Source organism: Dromiciops gliroides, chromosome 2, assembly GCF_019393635.1.
Source record: "Dromiciops gliroides isolate mDroGli1 chromosome 2, mDroGli1.pri, whole genome shotgun sequence".
Taxonomy (NCBI): Eukaryota; Metazoa; Chordata; class Mammalia; order Microbiotheria; family Microbiotheriidae; genus Dromiciops; species Dromiciops gliroides.
The window spans coordinates 271423340-271442533 of NC_057862.1; the positions used below are offsets into that span (position 1 = coordinate 271423340).

Consider the following 19194-nt stretch of genomic DNA (forward strand, 5'->3'; position numbering starts at 1 on the left):
AAAAAAAAAAAAAAGGAAAAACTGGATGTTCCAAAGACATCACAAATGTAACATGTCCAAAACAGAACTCATTATTTTTTTCCTCAAAACCTTTTCTATACTTCTTTATTTCTTTATAAGAGTAGCAACTTTCTTCCAGAATCCCAAGGTCCCCTCTCAGAACACTTCACTTTCATCTTTAACTAGTTGACAAATACTCATTTCTACTTCTATAACATCTCTCATATATACCCAATTTTCATTATTTACATAGCTACCACACTAACTTGGGCCCTCATAACCTCTCACCTGGACTATTATTATAGTCTCCTAATTGTCTCCCTGTCTCAAGTAATTTTCTTGAAGCATAGACCTGACCTTGTCACTCCCTTATTCAGTAAACTCCAGAGACTTCCTATTGCTTCCAACATCAAATATAAAGTTCTCTGTTTATTATTTAACAACCTAGTCCCAACCTACCTATCCAACCTCATTATATATTACTTCCCTTCCCATTCATTATGATCTAGCAAAACTGGTATTGCTATTCCTCACACATGATTTCCTATCTCTGTGTCTTTGTGTTAGTTCTGCCCAATGTCTGGAATACATTCCACTTCAAAGAATTACTTATTACTGTAGCACCCTCTCTGTGGTCACCTTTTTCAACCTATACTCACAGGTTGGGGTTGCTAAAGGGTAACTAACTACTATTCTCTCTGAGTTCTAAAGGTAACCCTTTATGAGCTAGTTTTCTACTGCTATAACTCAAAAGCCCCCATTGGTGTACTCACCATTAGCAACCAGAGAGCTAGACAAATAGCATTTAGAAAAAGTATTTACTAAAGTGGTTATAGTTAAAACAGATGGTACAAAACATTCCCCTTAAAACCTGGGGCGCATTCTTCCACAAATACTAATTGTCCATGAGGAGAGGAGGCACAAACTTAATGAAGCACATGTGTAGAGAATATTTGCGGCAAAGGGGTTACATTAGAAGTTCTTTTCTCCCTTTATGGAGTCCCCATGAAGTTTTCCTATATGTAGCTCTCTTCTGGGCAGGTCACTAAGTTAGGATGCCAGGATCTATGCCTTTATAAAATCTAAAGTTTCTCTCTAACATGGGAGATCTTTGTCTAAATTCCACATTCCTTATAGGCCTTTATACTGCTATCATCCAGTACTACTTATTTTAATCACTGCTACCACTACCACTCAGCTCCAAATATGAATGGGATGTCTGATGGAACCAATATATCCCCCAACTGTCCAAGATTGCCTATACTTCTATCTTAGAATACTCATTAGCCTAAGATCAAGAATGAGTAGAAACAAAGAGACAGAGGTAGTCATCCTCACTGCCACCACTGCCAAATTGGTAGCTTCCATCCTCCTACCTGTTTCTCAGGGTAGCAAAACAAAGTAGTCCTGCCTACTTTCAGTCTAGTCAGAAATTCATCTTTCTCTTTCCAGCATGATTCAGCAAATGAAAAAGAACAATGTATGAACAGATTGCTTCATTTTCATGCCCATTCATTTCCACCTCAGCAAATCCTGTGTACTTAGTTCTTCCAGTTCTGCCATCAATTGGAAGAATTTTCATCATCACATCATACAAGTTCCTTAGTCACACATGGCTAGAAACTGGATTCCTGAAGTTTCACATAGCTGATTAAAGTCAAGGCACACTCTGTATAACCAATGAATACAGGTAAAATAATTTGAGTCCACTATCTGTTATACTGCCTTTAAAGATTAGCTTTAAAGATCCACCTTTAATATGAAGCCATTCCTTATCCCTCAAGCTGTTAGTGCTTTCTCTTTAAAAATTATATTATATTTATTTTACATTTCATTTTATATATATTTATGTATATGTGTGTGTACGTGATACATGCAAGGTATTTCCCCCTGATAGGATGCAAGCTATCTCCCTCCGACAGGATGCAGGGACTATTACATTTTATTTTTGTTTAAGTGTCTGGGATATAGTATGTGCTTAATAAATGCTTATTTATTAATTTATGAAAGCTAATTTCATGGCTTTTAAACTTAGGAATGGTCCTACCAACTTATTTAATGTTATATGATAAAATCACTAAAGAACATGTTTAGATGGACATTTTAAAAATGAAGGACATGAAAACACATTATAGAATCATAGAATTTAGACTTTAAAAAGACCTTGTAGATAATCTAGTCTTGCCTCACTTCATTTTACAGAAGAGGAAATGAAGGTATGGAAAACCTGAATTACTTGCCTGAGGTTAGACAGTTAGTGCCAGAGCCAGAATTAGACTTTCAGAATCCTGACTCTCAGGTCATGTTCTTTCCACAATTTTATACCACCTCTCAGCTGAATATATATTCCAATCTTCATTTAAAGTCATGGCTTTGAGGCAGCTAGGTGGTGCAATGGATAGAGCACCGGCCCTGGATTCAGGAGTACCTGAGTTCAAATCCAGCCTCAGACAGTTAACACTTACTAGCTGTGTGACCCTGGGCAAGTCACTTAACCCCAATTGCCTCCCTAAAAAATAAATAAATAAATGAAGTCATGGCTTTAATAATGTATCCTCTTTCCACTCAACCTCACTCAAAGAATAAGTTCCAATTTTGTCCTTACCTGAATCCACCTAATCTCTTTCTCCCTCGGAGCTGCTTTGCACACATTGTGTACCTGTGGCCATACTTTATCCTCCAGTAGAATGTAAGCTCCATGAGAGAAAGGACTGTTTGTTTTTGTCTTGTTATCTTCAGCATCGAGCATAATGATTCATACATAATAAGTTCTCAATAAGTATTGGTTATTAAAATAGTGAAACCTCTTTTGAATTAAGGGATTATATTTGATTACTTGGGCCTTCCAAAGAAGTCCTATTTCATTGGGTCCTTGACAACAACAGAAAATGGACTATAAGTTTTGACAAGTCTTATGATGCTATAAAGGCTGTAAATGCAGGCCAATGTTTGTCAACACAAAACCACATTTCATCACCATCATGTACATCACAAGGTGTTAAGTTTTGTGTTGTTCCCTTCAACTCATGAAGAATATCTTGTAAAACTGAGAGGTTTATTATGTATTAATGGAAGAATATCCACACTGATAAAAACCACAGCTTTTTGAAGTATTGAATAAAGCCTCATAGACTAAAATTGCCTGAAAATTTAAGTTATGAAATTATTAATGATAGGAAAAGTCATGGGAGATGTTAGGAGATATCCTACCAATTAAGTAGAACTGCTGCAATAAATTCCACATTTTCTTTGTGATCAATGTGATGTTTTAAATCTAACCGCAATGTCTAAAATCTAATATGTGGTCACCTTAAATTAGAAATTCAAAGCACCAGTCTTTAGGGAATTAAGCATTTATTAAAGTATAATAGGAGTTAGTAAAGAGAACACGTGGAGTTCAGAAGGAAAGACCCTAGCTCCCTGGACCTGTACCTGCTCCTCCCACGATCTCCAATGGAAAGAGAGATCCCGTACTCCTCCAGCCGAAGCTCCCTGCGGGCCCATCCAGGGGCAGTCCCTGCACACAGCTCCAAGCTAATCGGCTGGTAGCATTGATTGACGTTACTTACAGGCATTTTGATGAATATATGTAACTTCTGGATGCTAGTCACATGTTTTCTCCTTAGGGTGGCACTACCCTAGTTCTCACAATGTCTTTCTCAGCAGGGGCTTGGCACTGATTTTCACACTCCCCCTGCCCCCTGCCACCGCCGTGCTTCATGAAGAAACATCGTTTCCTTACATGAAGCAATAACATTACAGATATTTATGACTAGCAAAGTAAAGGGAATGAAAAGAGAGAAAAAGAAATTGAGTGACACATTAACAAAGGCACTCCCCTTTAACAGGTGCCCCCTTTTAACAGGTATACATTACAAACAGAGAAAAACTAAAGGGAGTACTCCCCTTTAGTAAGTGGACATTATAAACAGTGCATACAATGGGGGAAAAAAAACAGGAAAATATCCATTTAAGTCTTTGGAAGTCTTTTCTCAGATGATTCTTGGGATGTCCTCTGGGTGTAGTTGTGGAATGGAAGTCTTTCAGGTGTTTCAGATACTGCTAATCAGCTGGGAAATTTTCCTACAAAATTGAGCTTAACACAATTTTAAATAGCTTTTCCAATAATCAAATCAAACAATGAGAGTTCTCAAAAACATGTCTAAGGAAATTTATAATCTTTTAGATATTTTACAATTATTGTCCGGTTGTTATACATGAAACATATAATAAAAACAAAAATTGAAACATTCTCTAAAACTTAATATTACTAGACTCCCCCCTGTGGAAAATAAATTGAGAAGACAATTGTGATATTAATTTAGAATATAATTTTTATCTTTAGTTCATCACTTTTTGCATCATCTGCCTAATTATCCTCATGCCATTATGAGAAGTTAAAGGATCTAATATAATTGGTAGCAGATGTCAAGGCCAAATCCAGCATTGTATTCATCATGACACCTGAGGTAATTATGGGGATTACCATACAAGAATAGAGAAATAAAAATGAGCATTGACAAACTTCATGGCTCTACAGACAACTGTATGCTGAGAGGAAACTGAGTCAGGCTTAATCAGATCCATGGAACCGAGAAGTCCATAACATCAGGCATATAGGAGGGGGAATCAAAGTCAAGAGTAAAATGAGATGGCATAGCCTGGCCATCCGGTGGTATACAGAGGAAAATTAAACCAAGAGAATCCAACCTCAATTCTTGCCAATGGCTGTTCTCTCGGCCTTTCCCAAGGCAGTGCAGTACCTGGACTTCATGCATGTCTCCCCTTTTGTGACAGTTCAATGTCTGCTCTTGTATGTATTCCTCCTGTGATTGGCTGGCATCTTGGCCAACTGGCATCTGGTAATTCAAAATGAAGGCAATTAATGTCTTAAATGATAAATTCCCATAATCCAAGTTCCATATGGATTTAAAACTTGAGGATAATGATGATAGCAAAAAATGTGAATTTGCTTTGACTCAGAATATAACATACAATATGCAATAATTTCAAATAATAAATTTTTACTAAGTATACAATTACTTTTGTGAAAAATCAGAACATATTTTAATACAAGTTAAAACACAATCTTAATAGAATAAGAATCTCTATGATAATAAACCCATACTATTGAGCTCAAAATATAGTTGCTTAGCAAAAATAATACTTCTAGAATTAATTTACACTTGCCATGGCAACCAATTTGCCAGGGAAATACATTATAGAATTTGATCACATAATCAGTTGGAAAAACAAACAATTTAAAATATGGGAGCACAATACTCCCAGAATTAATATTGTATTATGAAATCAAAACCATCTTGCATTGGTTCAAAATTGGAAAGATAGATGAATAGAACAAAATACCACATGGAAGAATAAGAGACAAGGAAATTCAAACTGGAGAATTCTGTCTTCGTGCCATGTCAACATTGCAATGGACTCCTCTGCTAGAGCCATAAACAAAACTCTGAGGTTCTCCAAGACTTATGAATGACAAATGCCACCAAAGAGGGTCGGCTTCAATATCAACATCTTTCTCAGGTGATGGCAGATACCCTTGGTGTGATCTTTGGGAGAGCCAGCCAAGAGATTTGGGGCCTGGATGACACAACTTCTCAGCAAAGTCTATCAAAAAAGTAATGAAAGACTTACTGAGTTCAGAGGACTCTCATCCTGGGAAGACAAGACATCATTTATAGTCACCTGCAGTTAGCTGGAGTGTAATGACAATTTTAAAAACCTTTTTTTTGGGGGGGGAGCTCAAGATGAAGAAGTTTAAAACAAAAAGGAGCTAAGATGATAGCCTATGTGAGATGCTTAATGTGAAGAAAGAAGAGCTTCCCTAAAAGCACAGTGCAACTCTATTTTCAGGTTCTCAGAAACTTTTCACTTGATGACTAAAACCTAAGTGCTATCTCTCTTTTTTCCATGCACCAGCCCCAACAATTCCTGCTACCAGAGCTACTGATAGAGAATTCTGGGAGGGCTCAAGCAATTATATTTCAAAATTGGAATAACAAACAAAAGCCATTTAGTATCATAAAATAACCAGAATCAATGCACATGGACTATTGTTTTTAGCCATTACTAAATGAAGCCAATTGCATGTTATATAATAGGAAATTTTATACATAATGCTTTAGCATGAAAAATTCTGAATAGCAGCATTTAACATATAATGGGCTATATATATCATATATAATATATAACACATATATATAATATGCTACAGTGAAATCTAAATTTTTAAGAAAAACCTCATTTCTTTACTGTATTCATGCAGGTGATGATTAACATTTCAGGAGATGCAATAGCGCATGCAGCTTTGTTGGTGGAGCTGTGAACTGATCCAACCATTCTGGAGAGCAATTTGGAATTATGCCCAAAGGGCGATAAAGCTATGCATACCCTTTGACCCAGCAATTCCACTTTTAGGTCTTTTTCCCAAAGAAATCATGGAAGGGGGAAAGGGACCCACATGTACAAAAATATTTATAGCTTCTCTTTACATGGTAGCAAGGAATTGGAAGTTGAGGGGGTGCCCATCAATTGGGGAATGGCTGGACAAGTTGTGCTATATGAATACAATGGAATACTATGGTCCTGTAAGAAACGATGAGCAGGAGGAGTTCAGAGAAACCTGGAGGGTCTTACGTGAGCTGATGATGAGTGAGATGAGCAGAACCAGAAGAACATTTGTACACAGTATCATCAACATTGAGTGTTGACCTACTGTGATGGACTATATTCTTCTCACCAATGCAATGGTACAGAAGTGTTCCAGGGAACTCATGATAGAAGAGGATCTCCAAATCCAAGAAAAAAAAAAAAGAACTGTAGAGTATAGATGCTGATTGAACCATACTATTTCTTTTGTTTTGGGTGCTGTTGTTTTTTTTTTTCTATTTGAGGTTTTGCATCACTGCTCTGATTTTTTCTCTTGTAACAGGATTAATGCAGAAATAGGATTAATGTTATGTGTGTATATATATATGTGTATATATATATATCTATATGTATATAGATATAACCTAAATCAGATTACCTGCTGTCTAGGGGACAGGGGAGGGAGGGGAGGGAGGGAGAAAAATCTGAAAGTGTAAAGCTTGTATAAACAAAAGTTGAGAACTATCTACATGTAAGGGAAAAAATAAAATACCTTATATGTAAAAAAAAAATAGTGCATGCAGCTATGCTTAAAGCATTTTGTAAAAGAACTAGAATGCATATTGATACAAGATGAAATTATAAATCCAGTGTTTTTTTAAAAAACTATGCATGAAAAGCTATATTAGATCATATGATATTCCTAACTGATTTGCAGTCAGAGGTATTTCTAAAAAAAAAGGCTCTGTGTTCCTGTTTAGTGTTCAAGAATGCATACCTGTTTCTGAAGCCACAACTTTGTTTTTGTAATTAAAATGTTTACACCCACCATTTGCTTCTACCTTTTGGCTGATCCTTAACTTCATGTCTTGAAAAAACTGCAATATTATTTGCTGTAAGATCTAGATGGATGGATAGATAAGTTATATAGATAAATACTAAATGTATACCTATGTCTCTCCCTATCTCTAAGTCAGACCAAAAATCAAAACAGTTAGCCAAGGCTTTGAATTTTCCTCCCTGTTTCCCAAAGGAAACTTGGGGCTTCAGTCATTCTTCCCAGAGGAAGCCTACTCTTGTAACTAACTACTCAACCATTCTAGCAGTCTCACTCTACAATCAGATTCCCACCCTGACTTCCTCTTTACAGGAGTTGAAGACTTTCATGGGTTACCTTACACTTCCAAAACATTGTTTTTGACCCAGGTTGTAGATTTTCTTATAGGTGGGAAATCAAAATTGATCAGGAGGTGGAGTGGGAAATTATACAAAGGCAAAAGGCATCAATAAAAAGTTTGTTTTTAAATTTTCAAGCCTTAGGTCAAATTTCCCACCTACAGGGAAATCCACAGCCTGGGGCAACACCTCCTCTTTGGCCCCCACCCCACATAAAACCATAAAACTTCTTCTACCAAGGTTATGACTTATCCAAGGAAGCTTACTTTTGTAGAAAGTATGTATCTAGTAGGACTGTGCTTGGTATTAAGTCTCTCCAATCACTTGAAAACAATTCAAACACATAAGTAGTATCATCTTCTAACATAAAGGTTATATATATAAAGCTCTATACAAAGATGAATTCTTCTGAAAGAATGTCAGATTCAATATAATTCAAGTAATTAGCAAACATTATTAAGAAACTGCTAAGCTAGATGAAGCTACAGATACAAAGATGATTCAGTCCCAGCTCTCAAGAAAAAAACCTCAAATCTAATCAAGAACATCATTTGGATTCTTATTAAAATTCTGAAGCCTTTTTGTAGCTTAAATTATTTTAGGCACTAGGTGAAGTCCAATAACAGCAGAGATGTGTGAGAAGCCATAAAAAACATATAGCAGGACTGATCAGAGGAACTCCCAGATTTATTAGATTAGATCACTTCCAATGGAGATTCCCTACACCAGGAAAGTTACATGTTTAGATACAAACAAAAAGCTAGCATATTATTCTCACATTCTAAATCTCCACCAGAAACATCATTCCATTCAATAAACACTTATATTAAGTGTTAATTATGTGCTCTACAGTTATAGATATTTAAAACACAATTCCTAACCCTCATGGAGTTTACAGAGCAAGTTATCAGAACCAAAGATATAAACATAATTATAAATCAAGTACAAAATAAGTTGACCTAGTCAGAAAAGAGAAGCAAAAAAACAGAACTTGTAAGGGTAAATGAAAAGAGAAATGTAGAACCAAAGAAGCCTGGGTTTAAATTCTAGAGCAGATGGACAGGGGACTATAAAACTAGATTAATGTTTAAACAAATTGTTTCATGAGATAGAGCTATCCAATGCCTCCTCTGGATAGGACAGGACTTCCTCTTCCTAGCAAATGCCACCTCTTATATTTAAAACCTTTGTGATCTTGGGCAACTTATTTAACTTCCCCATGTCCCAGTTTCTTCCTCATTAAAATAAGGGGATTAGACTAAGGTCCTTTCCAACTCTAGATCAATAATTCTATAATATCCTTATAGAATATAAGTTCCTTGAGGGCAAAGATAGTTTCATTTATGTCTTTTCATCCACAGTGTCTAGCTTTAATACATAGTAGGCATTTAATAAATGTTTGTTGATTGGTTGATTCTGTGACCATCAAGTCCAACCCATACCTGAAAGAGTGCCTTTTACAGCACAGCTACAAAGTGATCATTAAGTCTTTGTTTTAAGACTTCCAATGAGTGAGAACCTACTATCTCCTGAAGCCAACTTTTCCATTTTTTTTTATAGCTCTAGTTGTTAGGAAGTTTTTCTGAGTTTTAAACCTAAATTTGCTTCTTTGCAACTCGAAGCACTGCTCCTAACTCTGCATTCTGGAGCTATGTTGAACAAATTTAATCCTTCTTTCATGTGACAACCTTTAAATACTTGAAGCCTCCTCTTTGGGCCAAAAAACCCCACAACTAATTCTCTTATAACATGAACTCATGAATTACTTCACCATCCCAACTGCCCTTTTCTGGCCGCTCTCCAGTTTATCAATACTCTTCCTATACTGTTGTACACTGGACTTAATACAATAGTCCAGCTAAGGTGGAACTAGGGCCCAGCACAGTAGACCTATCACCTTCTGATTTTTGGAGCCAACGCTTCTCTTAAAGCATCTTGTTTGCACTCACTTTCTGGGCTGCTATATTACCTGCTGTTGAGATTATAATCCACATAAACCTCCAGATCTTTCATATATAAACTAATGTCTAGCCTTGACTCCCCTATCTCTTATTTCTAAAATTTATTAGTGGGACATCAAATATGAAGTTTGACATGTATCCCTATTAAATTTCTTAGTAGATTCAGCCCAGCTTTCTGGCTGATCAAAATCCTTTTGCATCTCAGCTCTGCCATTGTTTTTATGTCATCTTAATTTTGTAATAACCAGGGCATCTATGTCTGATCCATGTCACATATGTTTAGAAATATTCCAAGATGGGTCTCACTGTCAAGGGACCGCGTAGTCTTTGACCGGGAGAGCCCAGCGGCGTGTAGTGATTGGTCTAACTAGCTGGGAGTGGGCGGAACCGGAAGAAGGTCCTTGCCAGCGCACAGGAGGAGAGCCGGGATCCTTGTTGGAGTTGCTTGGGATGTATGGAAAGCTGCCAGCATGTCTGCTGAACTGGGTGTCGAGCTGGCGCTGCGGGCGGTGAAGGAACGGGTGCAGCAGGCGGTGGCGCGGCAGCCCAGGGGATCTCCCAGCCATTCAACCCCCGTGGTGATTGAGGCCTATGCTCATGGACAGCGCAGCTTTGGAGAGAACTATGTTCAAGAGCTGTTAGAAAAAGCATCAAATACTAAAATTCTATCTTCATGTCCTGAGATAAAGTGGCATTTCATCGGCCACCTGCAGAAACACAACATCAACAAATTGATTGCTGTTCCCAACCTCTACATGCTGGAAACTGTGGACTCAGTGAAGTTGGCAGACAAAGTAAACAATTCCTGGCAGAAGAAAGGTTCTCCAGAGAAATTAAAAGTCATGGTGCAGATTAACACCAGTGGGGAAGAAAGTAAACATGGACTCCCGCCTTCCGAGACAGTGGCCACAGTGGAGCACATCAATGCCAAGTGTCCCAGCCTGGAGTTCGTGGGTCTGATGACCATTGGGAGTTTTGGACACGACCTCAGTCAGGGACCCAACCCAGACTTCCAGGCTCTATTGTCCTTGCAGAAGGAGCTGTATGAGAAGCTCAGCATCCCCATTGACCAGGTGGAACTGAGTATGGGCATGTCCATGGATTTCCAACATGCGATTGAAGTGGGGTCCACAAATGTCCGTGTAGGAAGTACTATTTTGGGAGAATGGGATTACTCCAAGAAACCAGCTGTGGACAAGACCACAACAAGTGTAAAGGCCACCGTGGAGGTAGCCCAAGAGCACTGAACCAAGAAAGGCACAAGCAACTACCTGCCAAGGGCCCTGGTGTGGAAAACTTTAACTATGCACTAACCCAAATTTTAATTTTCATATCCCAGGTTGTAGCACAATAGTACTTTTGTTAAGACCTGGAACTCTACTAATTATTGTGTTGGTGGAACTCATCTTTACTTAGCATCTTTGACACCTTAGGGCCCATTTAGATCATTGACTTAGGATTGTCATGGAACTGGAGAATCAAGGCATTTCAGCAGGAAAAGTTCCAAATCAGAATTAATCTTTGATCCTATCCAGAAGTATTAACTAATCATGATGCCTTTTCCAAGTTGAAATGTGTTCACCAAAGCCTATACTTAACTGCTGTCAAAGGTATTTTCAGTTGCCCTTCACTGTTCACTGGGGCTTCATCTACTTTTAATAGAGATGAAAACCCTCTAGAATAGCCCCCATACCTGCCCTAAGATAGGATCGGTCCCTCTCATCCTCTCTCCCCCTTCATGATAATGCCCAAAGATGATGTACAGTTTCTCGACTGAAGAATAGCTGAACCAGGCAATTTCATGGCTCATATTGTTCTCCACACCCAAAAGGCTGCTTATGACTTAGCCCTCTGTGTGATTGGCTTTTCTGTTGTGTTGGCCTTGGAAATAAGATTTGTGATTAGCTGCATCTCACCACCTGCCTTCTAGGGAAGGGAACTTGCCCCCAGTCAGGTGGCAACATGAATTTTCCAATATGTAGCTGGCTTCCTTGTTTCTGGTGGTGAGCTTTAATAGTGAATAATGGTGGTTTTCCAGAAGCAGACAGAGCCCTTCAAGTCTACACCAGGTCGATAGCTTCAAACAGGACTAACTGTAAGAGTTCCTCCTTACAGAGTATTCCAGCAGCCAAGTTTGTTCCCATCTTGCCACATTTTTAAGTAACAGTTTTGTAAATTTTCCCATTTGCTAGCAAAGTAGCAAGGCTTTCATGAGCATGAAAATGGCCAAAATGCACTATTGAAAATTCATGAAAACAGATTTTTTGTGTGTGTTGGGAATTTTCCCCCTACAATTAACTTTTTTTTCTTAATTTATTCAATCCCTGGACTTAATTTCATGGATTAATCTTGAGAATATTATGCGAATGTAATTTTTAAAAATTCTTAAGCCAATATAATTTCTGCGCTTTCAAAGCTACACAATGTGATGGTTCATGGTTCATTAAATTAAAAAAAATGTGAGTTTGAATTAATAAAAAAAAGAAATATTCCAAGATGACATTACACAATTACTGACTATTATTTGAGTCAAATCATTCAAACAATTTGTAATCTAGCTAATTATACTATTTAGCAAAATATTATACATACATATGTCTATATAAACACACACACAAATACATATATCCTTTTCACAAGAATAACATGAAATACTTGATCAACAGCTTTGCTAAAAATCTAACTAAATTAGATATATTTATAGAATTTTGAGGAAGGAAAGAAAGAAGGAAGGACCAAAGGAATGAAGAAACAAATTAAGGAACGAACCAAGGAATGAAGAAACGAAAGAACAAAGGAAGGAAAGAAGGAATTCTGGCATGACTTGTTCAAGATGAAGCCATGTGATCTTTGTTATCACTACTTTCTTTTCTATTAGATGTTGACTAGCCATCCCTTTTAATAAAACATTTTAGATGGGGAATGGCTGAACAAATTGTGGTATGTGCTTATGATGGAATACTATTGTGCTGTAAGAAAAGATGAACAGGATGCTCTCAGAAAAACCTGGAAAGACTTACACGTGCTGATACAAAGTGAAATGTACTGTGTACAAAGTAACAGAAATATGGTAAGATGATCAGCTGTGAATGACTTAGCTATTCTCAGCAATACAATGATCCAAGACAACTCTGAAAGACTTATGATGAAAATGCTATCCATCCCAAGAGAAAGAACCATTGATGTCTGAATACAGATTGAAGCATAATTTTTTTTACTTTATTTTTCTTGAAGCTTTTTTGTCTGTTTTCTTTCACAATATGACTAATATGAAAATGTTTTGCGTTACTACACATGTATACCTTATATTGAATTGCTTGCCTTCTCAAAGGGGGTTGGATAGGGAGGAAGGGAGAGAATTTGGAATACAAACTTTTAAAAATGAACATTAAAAATTGCTTTTACATGTTATTTGGGAAAATAAAATGCTAAATAAAATCAAATTCATTAAAGGTTTCAAAAAATTTTAAATAAAATTTTGCCAGAAATCATAGTTATAGTTCCTAGGTTATTGTCTATATATTCTATTCTCTTCCTTTTGGGGGGGGGTCTATTTGTTTGTTTCAAATTTGGAACAGTTGTCCTTACCTAATTCTGTTCTATCATTGCCATTTTCCATCTTTTAAAAATCACTCATAGTGGTTCAGAAATCACTGTAGTTTGACTGGGCCAGGGGATCCGAACTGATCACAGGAAGGTAGGTGCTCTTTTATTATCTCCTTTTTTAAAAAAAATATCAACACCCTCTTAGCTACTTTTCCTGTCCTTTACACAATTCAAGGGTCATTCTCCTCACTCAGGAAAATGGATTAAAAAAAAAAACTGAAGGGGCAGCTAGGTGGCACAGTGGATAAAGCACCGGCCCTGGATTCAGGAGTACCTGAGTTCAAATCCAGCCTCAGACACTTGACACTTACTAGCTGTGTGACCCTGGGCAAGTCACTTAACCCCCACTGCCCCGCAAAAAACAAATAAGCAAACAAACAAACAAAAAACTAAGTACCTCCGGTTTTTCTCTATCAGTTATTATCCTCCCATTCACTCTGAACATTTCTCCTATTGCTTTTTTAAAAATCTTCCTGTTTTCCCCAGTATAATTTTATAAATCATTCATTGTCCTCATCAGTCTCAGTTCATTCTGAACTTTAGCACTCCTGACACTATTCTAACAGGATCGTGTTACTAGCTAAGTTGTATAACTGTCTTTTAAAAATCTAAATTGAATGGTGAATTTCCATGTTGTTCTCAACAATAGATTCAAGCAAAATGTTAATGAAAAGAATCAAGTGGAAAAGAAATAAATAGCTTGCAAGTATAGCCATAGAAGGGAACATGTGCCCCATGTGAGTAGTAAGGCTCCAAATGTGGCAGGGAGGCCTGCTTTAGTGTTGTTCAAAAGGAAGGTAGAAGAGACACCTCTAGTCTCTGGTCTCTTCTCCCTTCCTCCCCTGTCCCCTTTTCCAAGGTGGGGCTTTCATTACTACTGGAAAGGGAAGGCAGGATGTTAGAACCAGAGGCCACCACTCTGCTTGCCCTAAAGAGACAGGGTACCAAACTGCAAGTCTATCTGTTCCCTTAAATATTGTTCATCTAGGGCATATGATTGGGTTCCACCTAATTTTTGATCCTTTTGTTATTTTGAGGGAAAGATGGCCCAAGGCTTGCCCACTTTCCCACCTAAAACCAATTCCACAATGAACACACTAGAAAATAGCAAAGAAATCCATTTATCCAAAATGTAACAAAACAAAAATCAGAGAAGGAATACATAGGAGAACATATATCAGACAATATAGAGTGGAAAAGGTTTCCCACTCAAGTAAAATAACTTAGCTCAACCAAGAGAGACAATCCTTGATCTCACTCAAGGGGGAACTACCCAATGTCTCTAGAGTAGCAATATGGGAATAGATGGACACTACCAGCTCCTCTCCTATCTTCCTAGAGTCTTTTCTTCCAGCAACCTGAAGAGAGGGTGGATTTTTCTATCTTCTCTCTGGAACACAGGAACACTCAAGCAATGAATCTTCAAAGGGGCACTAGCTAAGGCTGGAGCTCTCTTACCTCTTGCCACCCTGCCTTTCACTGGAGGCACAGCATTCATATCCAACAATAAGAAGAGAGTACCATGCCACTGGGCTTTGGAACTAGGAGTACATAAGAAAAGCAACTCCCTATCTATTGTTACTTATAATAAATCTCACTCTACTCTCTACTCAACCACCAAAGTGATTTTCCTAAAGCACAATTCTGCCCAGTCACCATCCCCTCCACTCAGTAAACTCCCTTGTTTCCCTGTCACCTCCAAAATCAAATATAAAATCCTCTATTTGTCACTGAAAGCCCTCCATAACCTAGTCCCTTTCCACACACACAATTTTCCAGTTTTTATACATTATCCTCTGCCCCTCTCCCAGTGCTCTGCAAGCCAATGATGTTCACTTCCTTGATGCTCCTCAAAGAAGATACTCTCTCTCCCAGTTCTGGACATTTTCCCTAGCTGCCCCCAATGCCCTTTTCATCCCTGCTTCTTGGCTTCCCTGACTTCCTTCAAGTCCCAGCTAAATATCCACCTTCTCCAGGAAGCTTTTCCCAATCCCTCTTAATTCTAGTGCCTTCCCTCTGTTGATCTTTTCTTATTTATTCTGTATATAAATCATTTGTATATAATTATTTGCATGTTGTGAACTCCATTAGACTCTGAGATTTTCCAGGGTGGGGACTATCTTGCCTTTCTTTGTTTTCCCAGAACTTAGCAGAGACAATAAAAAATTAAATCAAATTAGGACAGCACTACCTGGTACGTTGTAGATGTTTACAAAAAAGTTTACTGACTGATGAATATATATTTATATTATTTATATGAACAACATTTTATAATAAGGTAGTAGCCTTTTACTAATTCAAATTATGTGTATTAAATATAGGATTATCTATAGAAATGTATCTACCTATATATCTTCTAGCCAAATGGCTTAAGTGGATATCTATATTAAAATATTCATCTGGTGATGAGCTAAGTACACTGAAGCACAGTATTATTGTTGCTGTTCAGTCGTGTCAACATTTCAAGACCCCATTTAGGGTTTTCTTGACAAACATACTGGAGTGCTTTGCTATTTCCTTCTCTAGCTCATTTTACAGATGAAGAAACTGAGGCAAACAGGGGTTAAGTGACTTGCCCAAGGTCACATAATTAGTAAGTGTCTGAGTCCAGATTTGAACTCAGGAAAACAAGTCTTCTTGATTCCAAGCCCAGCAGCTGCCCACATTGTTATTATTACTCCTACTGTAAATATTTTTATTTAAAATATTTCCTACACTCCAACATTAAATTTTCATCAGCCTATGGGCCATATGTTATATAACTATATCATTACCAAGAAAAATGCTAAATGTTTTAAGTTTTTTTTTAGTGTTTAAAGTTTTTCATAGCATGAATCTTCATGAATTATGTGCGTTTAACATAAAATTTTTCTTTAGTTTATGCCAACCAATACAGAGTTCTTCTAAGTAGATGCTGCCTATGGCAATATTAATGTAAAATTCTGTGGTGTTTCTGCTAAAGGAATTACAAGTAGTATTCAGTTTGAACTATAGTTTGTGAAGGGCACTTGTCTAGATAAAGCAAAGTAAAAAGTCATAGTAAACGAGAAGGGACTACTGATCAGTGCCCTGAATGCAGGTTTTTCTGCCACTTCCCCTTTTTGCCTAGCTCACTAGAAACAGATCAATCCAGCAATAAGACTTTCCATCTGTCTCTGGGGTGAAATCTTGCGCTTTAACTAATACTCGGGAGTCAGCCGGCCCCAAAACCAGAGAAACTTCCGCTACTGACATTAGTAGGAAATGAGCCTGCGCAGAACCCCTGGAAAGCGGCCAGAAATGCAGCTTTACTGAGAGAACTCTAAATGGGAGTCTGGGACCCTCCTCGGGAATGCCCAGGTCGGCCTTACCCGCTGAGCCGCCGGCCAGGATCTGCTGAACAGCTTCCCTCCCGAAGCCTCTTCCTCCAGTCTTTGAAGACATCTTCACTTTCGAAAGGGAGGCTTAGGAACTCAGCAAAGCACCCCTTGAGAAGAAGGACCGGCAGGGCAGGGGAGCAATCTCTTTTAAGGAATGTGGGGGAGGAAGTTTGCTAACCTTTGAAGGCGGAAAGAGCGTAACGTTTGGAGGTCCTAGTGGTACTGCAGTAGCAACAGAAGCAGCAGCAGCAATTCTCTGCCCGTATTCCTCTTTCACTTATTAGTCCAACTTGCCCATTCCACTTCCTCCAAGTCAAACTTCCAGCTCTAGTTCACACTTTGGCATCCTAAAACAGAGTGACATGACTTAAGAGTCGGGTTTTCCTGATGCGGTATGTTCCTCTAGCTTGGATCATGCAGTGTTTCCCTATCTGATCCCTCCTGCAGTGTCCTGGAAAGCTGGAAAGGCAGGTTTGGTTCGGATAGCATTAATGAAAAATGCCCCTGGCTTGGAAATCAAACCGAAGGTCTTGGTTTCGACCCTTGTCCCACTTGGTTTGCAATTGTTTATTTTACACCATGTGACAAGAAAAAAAAATAAATCAATAACCCTCAAAGATACTTCTTTGAATTCTTGCTATATTTAGAGAACAGTCTTGCCATTGCATGGAAGTTATATGTTTGAATAAAACATAGAAATCCCACTTTCTTTTTATTTCTTATTTTAGATTCCTTTAACTGTCAGTTTATTCTAGATTTCTTTCATGTGAAATGCTTTATAATATTTTATATTATAGGGTCAAAATGGATACATGATTTAGACATAAGAGGTGATACCATAGGTAATTAGGAGAGAAAGGAATAGTCTACCTATCAGATCTTTGGAAAGGAAAACAGTTTATGACCAAACAAGAGATAGAGTATATTATGAAATGTAAAATGGATGATTTTGATTACATTAAATTAAAAATTTTTGTACAACAGAAACAATGCATCCAAATTTAGAAGGGAGGCAGAAAGCTGGGAACAATTTTTATGGCCAGTACTTCTGATAAAGGCTTCATTTCTAAAATATATAGGGAACTAAATCAAATTTATAAGAATCCAAGTCATTCCCCAATTGAGAAATGGTCAATGGATTTGAACAGGCAGTTTTCTGATGGAGAAACCAAAGCTATCTACTCCAATATGAAAAAATGCTCTAAATCTCTAATGATTAGAGAGATGCAAATTAAAACAACTCTGAGGTACCACCTGACACCTATCAGATTGGCTAAAATGACAAAAAAGGAAAATAATAAATATTGGAGAAGCTGTGGAGAAATTGGAACACTAATGCATTGTTGGTGAAGCTGTGAACTGATCCAACCATTCTGGAGAGCAATTTGGAATTATGCCCAAAGGGCGATAAAGCTGTCCATACCCTTCAACCCAGCAATACCACTTTTGGGTCTTCTTCCCCAAGAAATCATGGAAAGGGGAAAGGGACCCACATGTACAAAAATATTTATAGCTGCTCTTTACGTGGTAGCAAGGAATTGGAAGTTGAGGGGATGCCCATCAATTGGGGAATGGCTGGACAAGTTGTGCTATATGAATACAATGGAATACTATGGTCCTGTAAGAAACGATGAGCAGGAGGAGTTCAGAGAAACCTGGAGGGTCTTGTGTGGGCTGATGATGAGTGAGATGAGCAGAACCAGAAGAACATTGTACACAGTATCATCAACTTTGAGTGCTGATCTACTGTAATGGACTATATTCTTCTCACCAATGCAATGGTACAGAAGTGTTCCAGGGAATTTATGATAGAAGAGGATCTCCAAATCCAAGAAAAAAAAAAGAACTGTGGAGTAGATGCTGAATGGACCATACTATTTCTTTTGTTTTTGGTGCTGATGTTTTTCTATTTTGAGGTTTTTCGTCATTGCTCTGATTTTTCTCTTATGACATGACTAATGCAGAAATATGTTTAATGTTATTATGTGTATGTGTGTGTGTGTGTGTGTGTGTATAACACCTATATCAGATTACCTGCTGTCTAGGGCAGGGGGGAGGAAGGTGAGGGAGGGAGAAAAATCTGAAATTGGAAAGCTTGTATAAACAAAAGTTGAGAACTATCTTTACATGTAATGGGAAAAAATACTTTATTAATTTAAAATATATATTTTATATTTATCTAGAGCTTTAAATTACAGTGCACACATTATCTCTTTTGAGCCTCAGAACAATCATGTCAACCAGCCCATTTTACACATTAGGAAAACTCATTTTGATATCTAAGTGAATGTCATATGAGAAGTGCAAGAGGAAGAATTTGAAACCATATTTTCTGAAATCCAAGACCTTTGCTCTAGCCCTATACTCCATGACTTCAGCTATACTTTAGTTTACAACACCACTAATTTCAATTTCATACTCAATCATTTTACTTAGAAATTGTACCAAGGTCTAAGAAAACCAAATTGGTAATGCCTAATTGA

General features: G+C 37.6%; 2 protein-coding genes across 3 annotated transcripts in view; one reads left to right on the forward strand and one right to left on the reverse strand.

Annotated features, from left to right (window-relative positions):
* Positions 1-17220, reverse strand: part of SLC25A21 (solute carrier family 25 member 21) — a 745362-nt gene extending 728142 nt beyond the window's left edge. For both annotated transcript variants that reach the window (XM_043989383.1, XM_043989381.1), the window contains exon 1: positions 16703-17220. In XM_043989383.1, coding sequence (XP_043845318.1) covers positions 16703-16775 — 73 coding nt within the window. In that variant the 5' untranslated portion in view covers positions 16776-17220. The remainder of the gene's footprint in view (positions 1-16702) is intronic.
* Positions 10205-11281, forward strand: LOC122744053 (pyridoxal phosphate homeostasis protein-like). Its single transcript, XM_043989384.1, has one exon. The coding sequence runs from the start codon at positions 10217-10219 to the stop codon at positions 10991-10993; it is 777 nt and encodes a 258-aa protein (XP_043845319.1). The 5' UTR covers positions 10205-10216; the 3' UTR covers positions 10994-11281.
* Positions 17221-19194: the final 1974 nt, after the last annotated feature.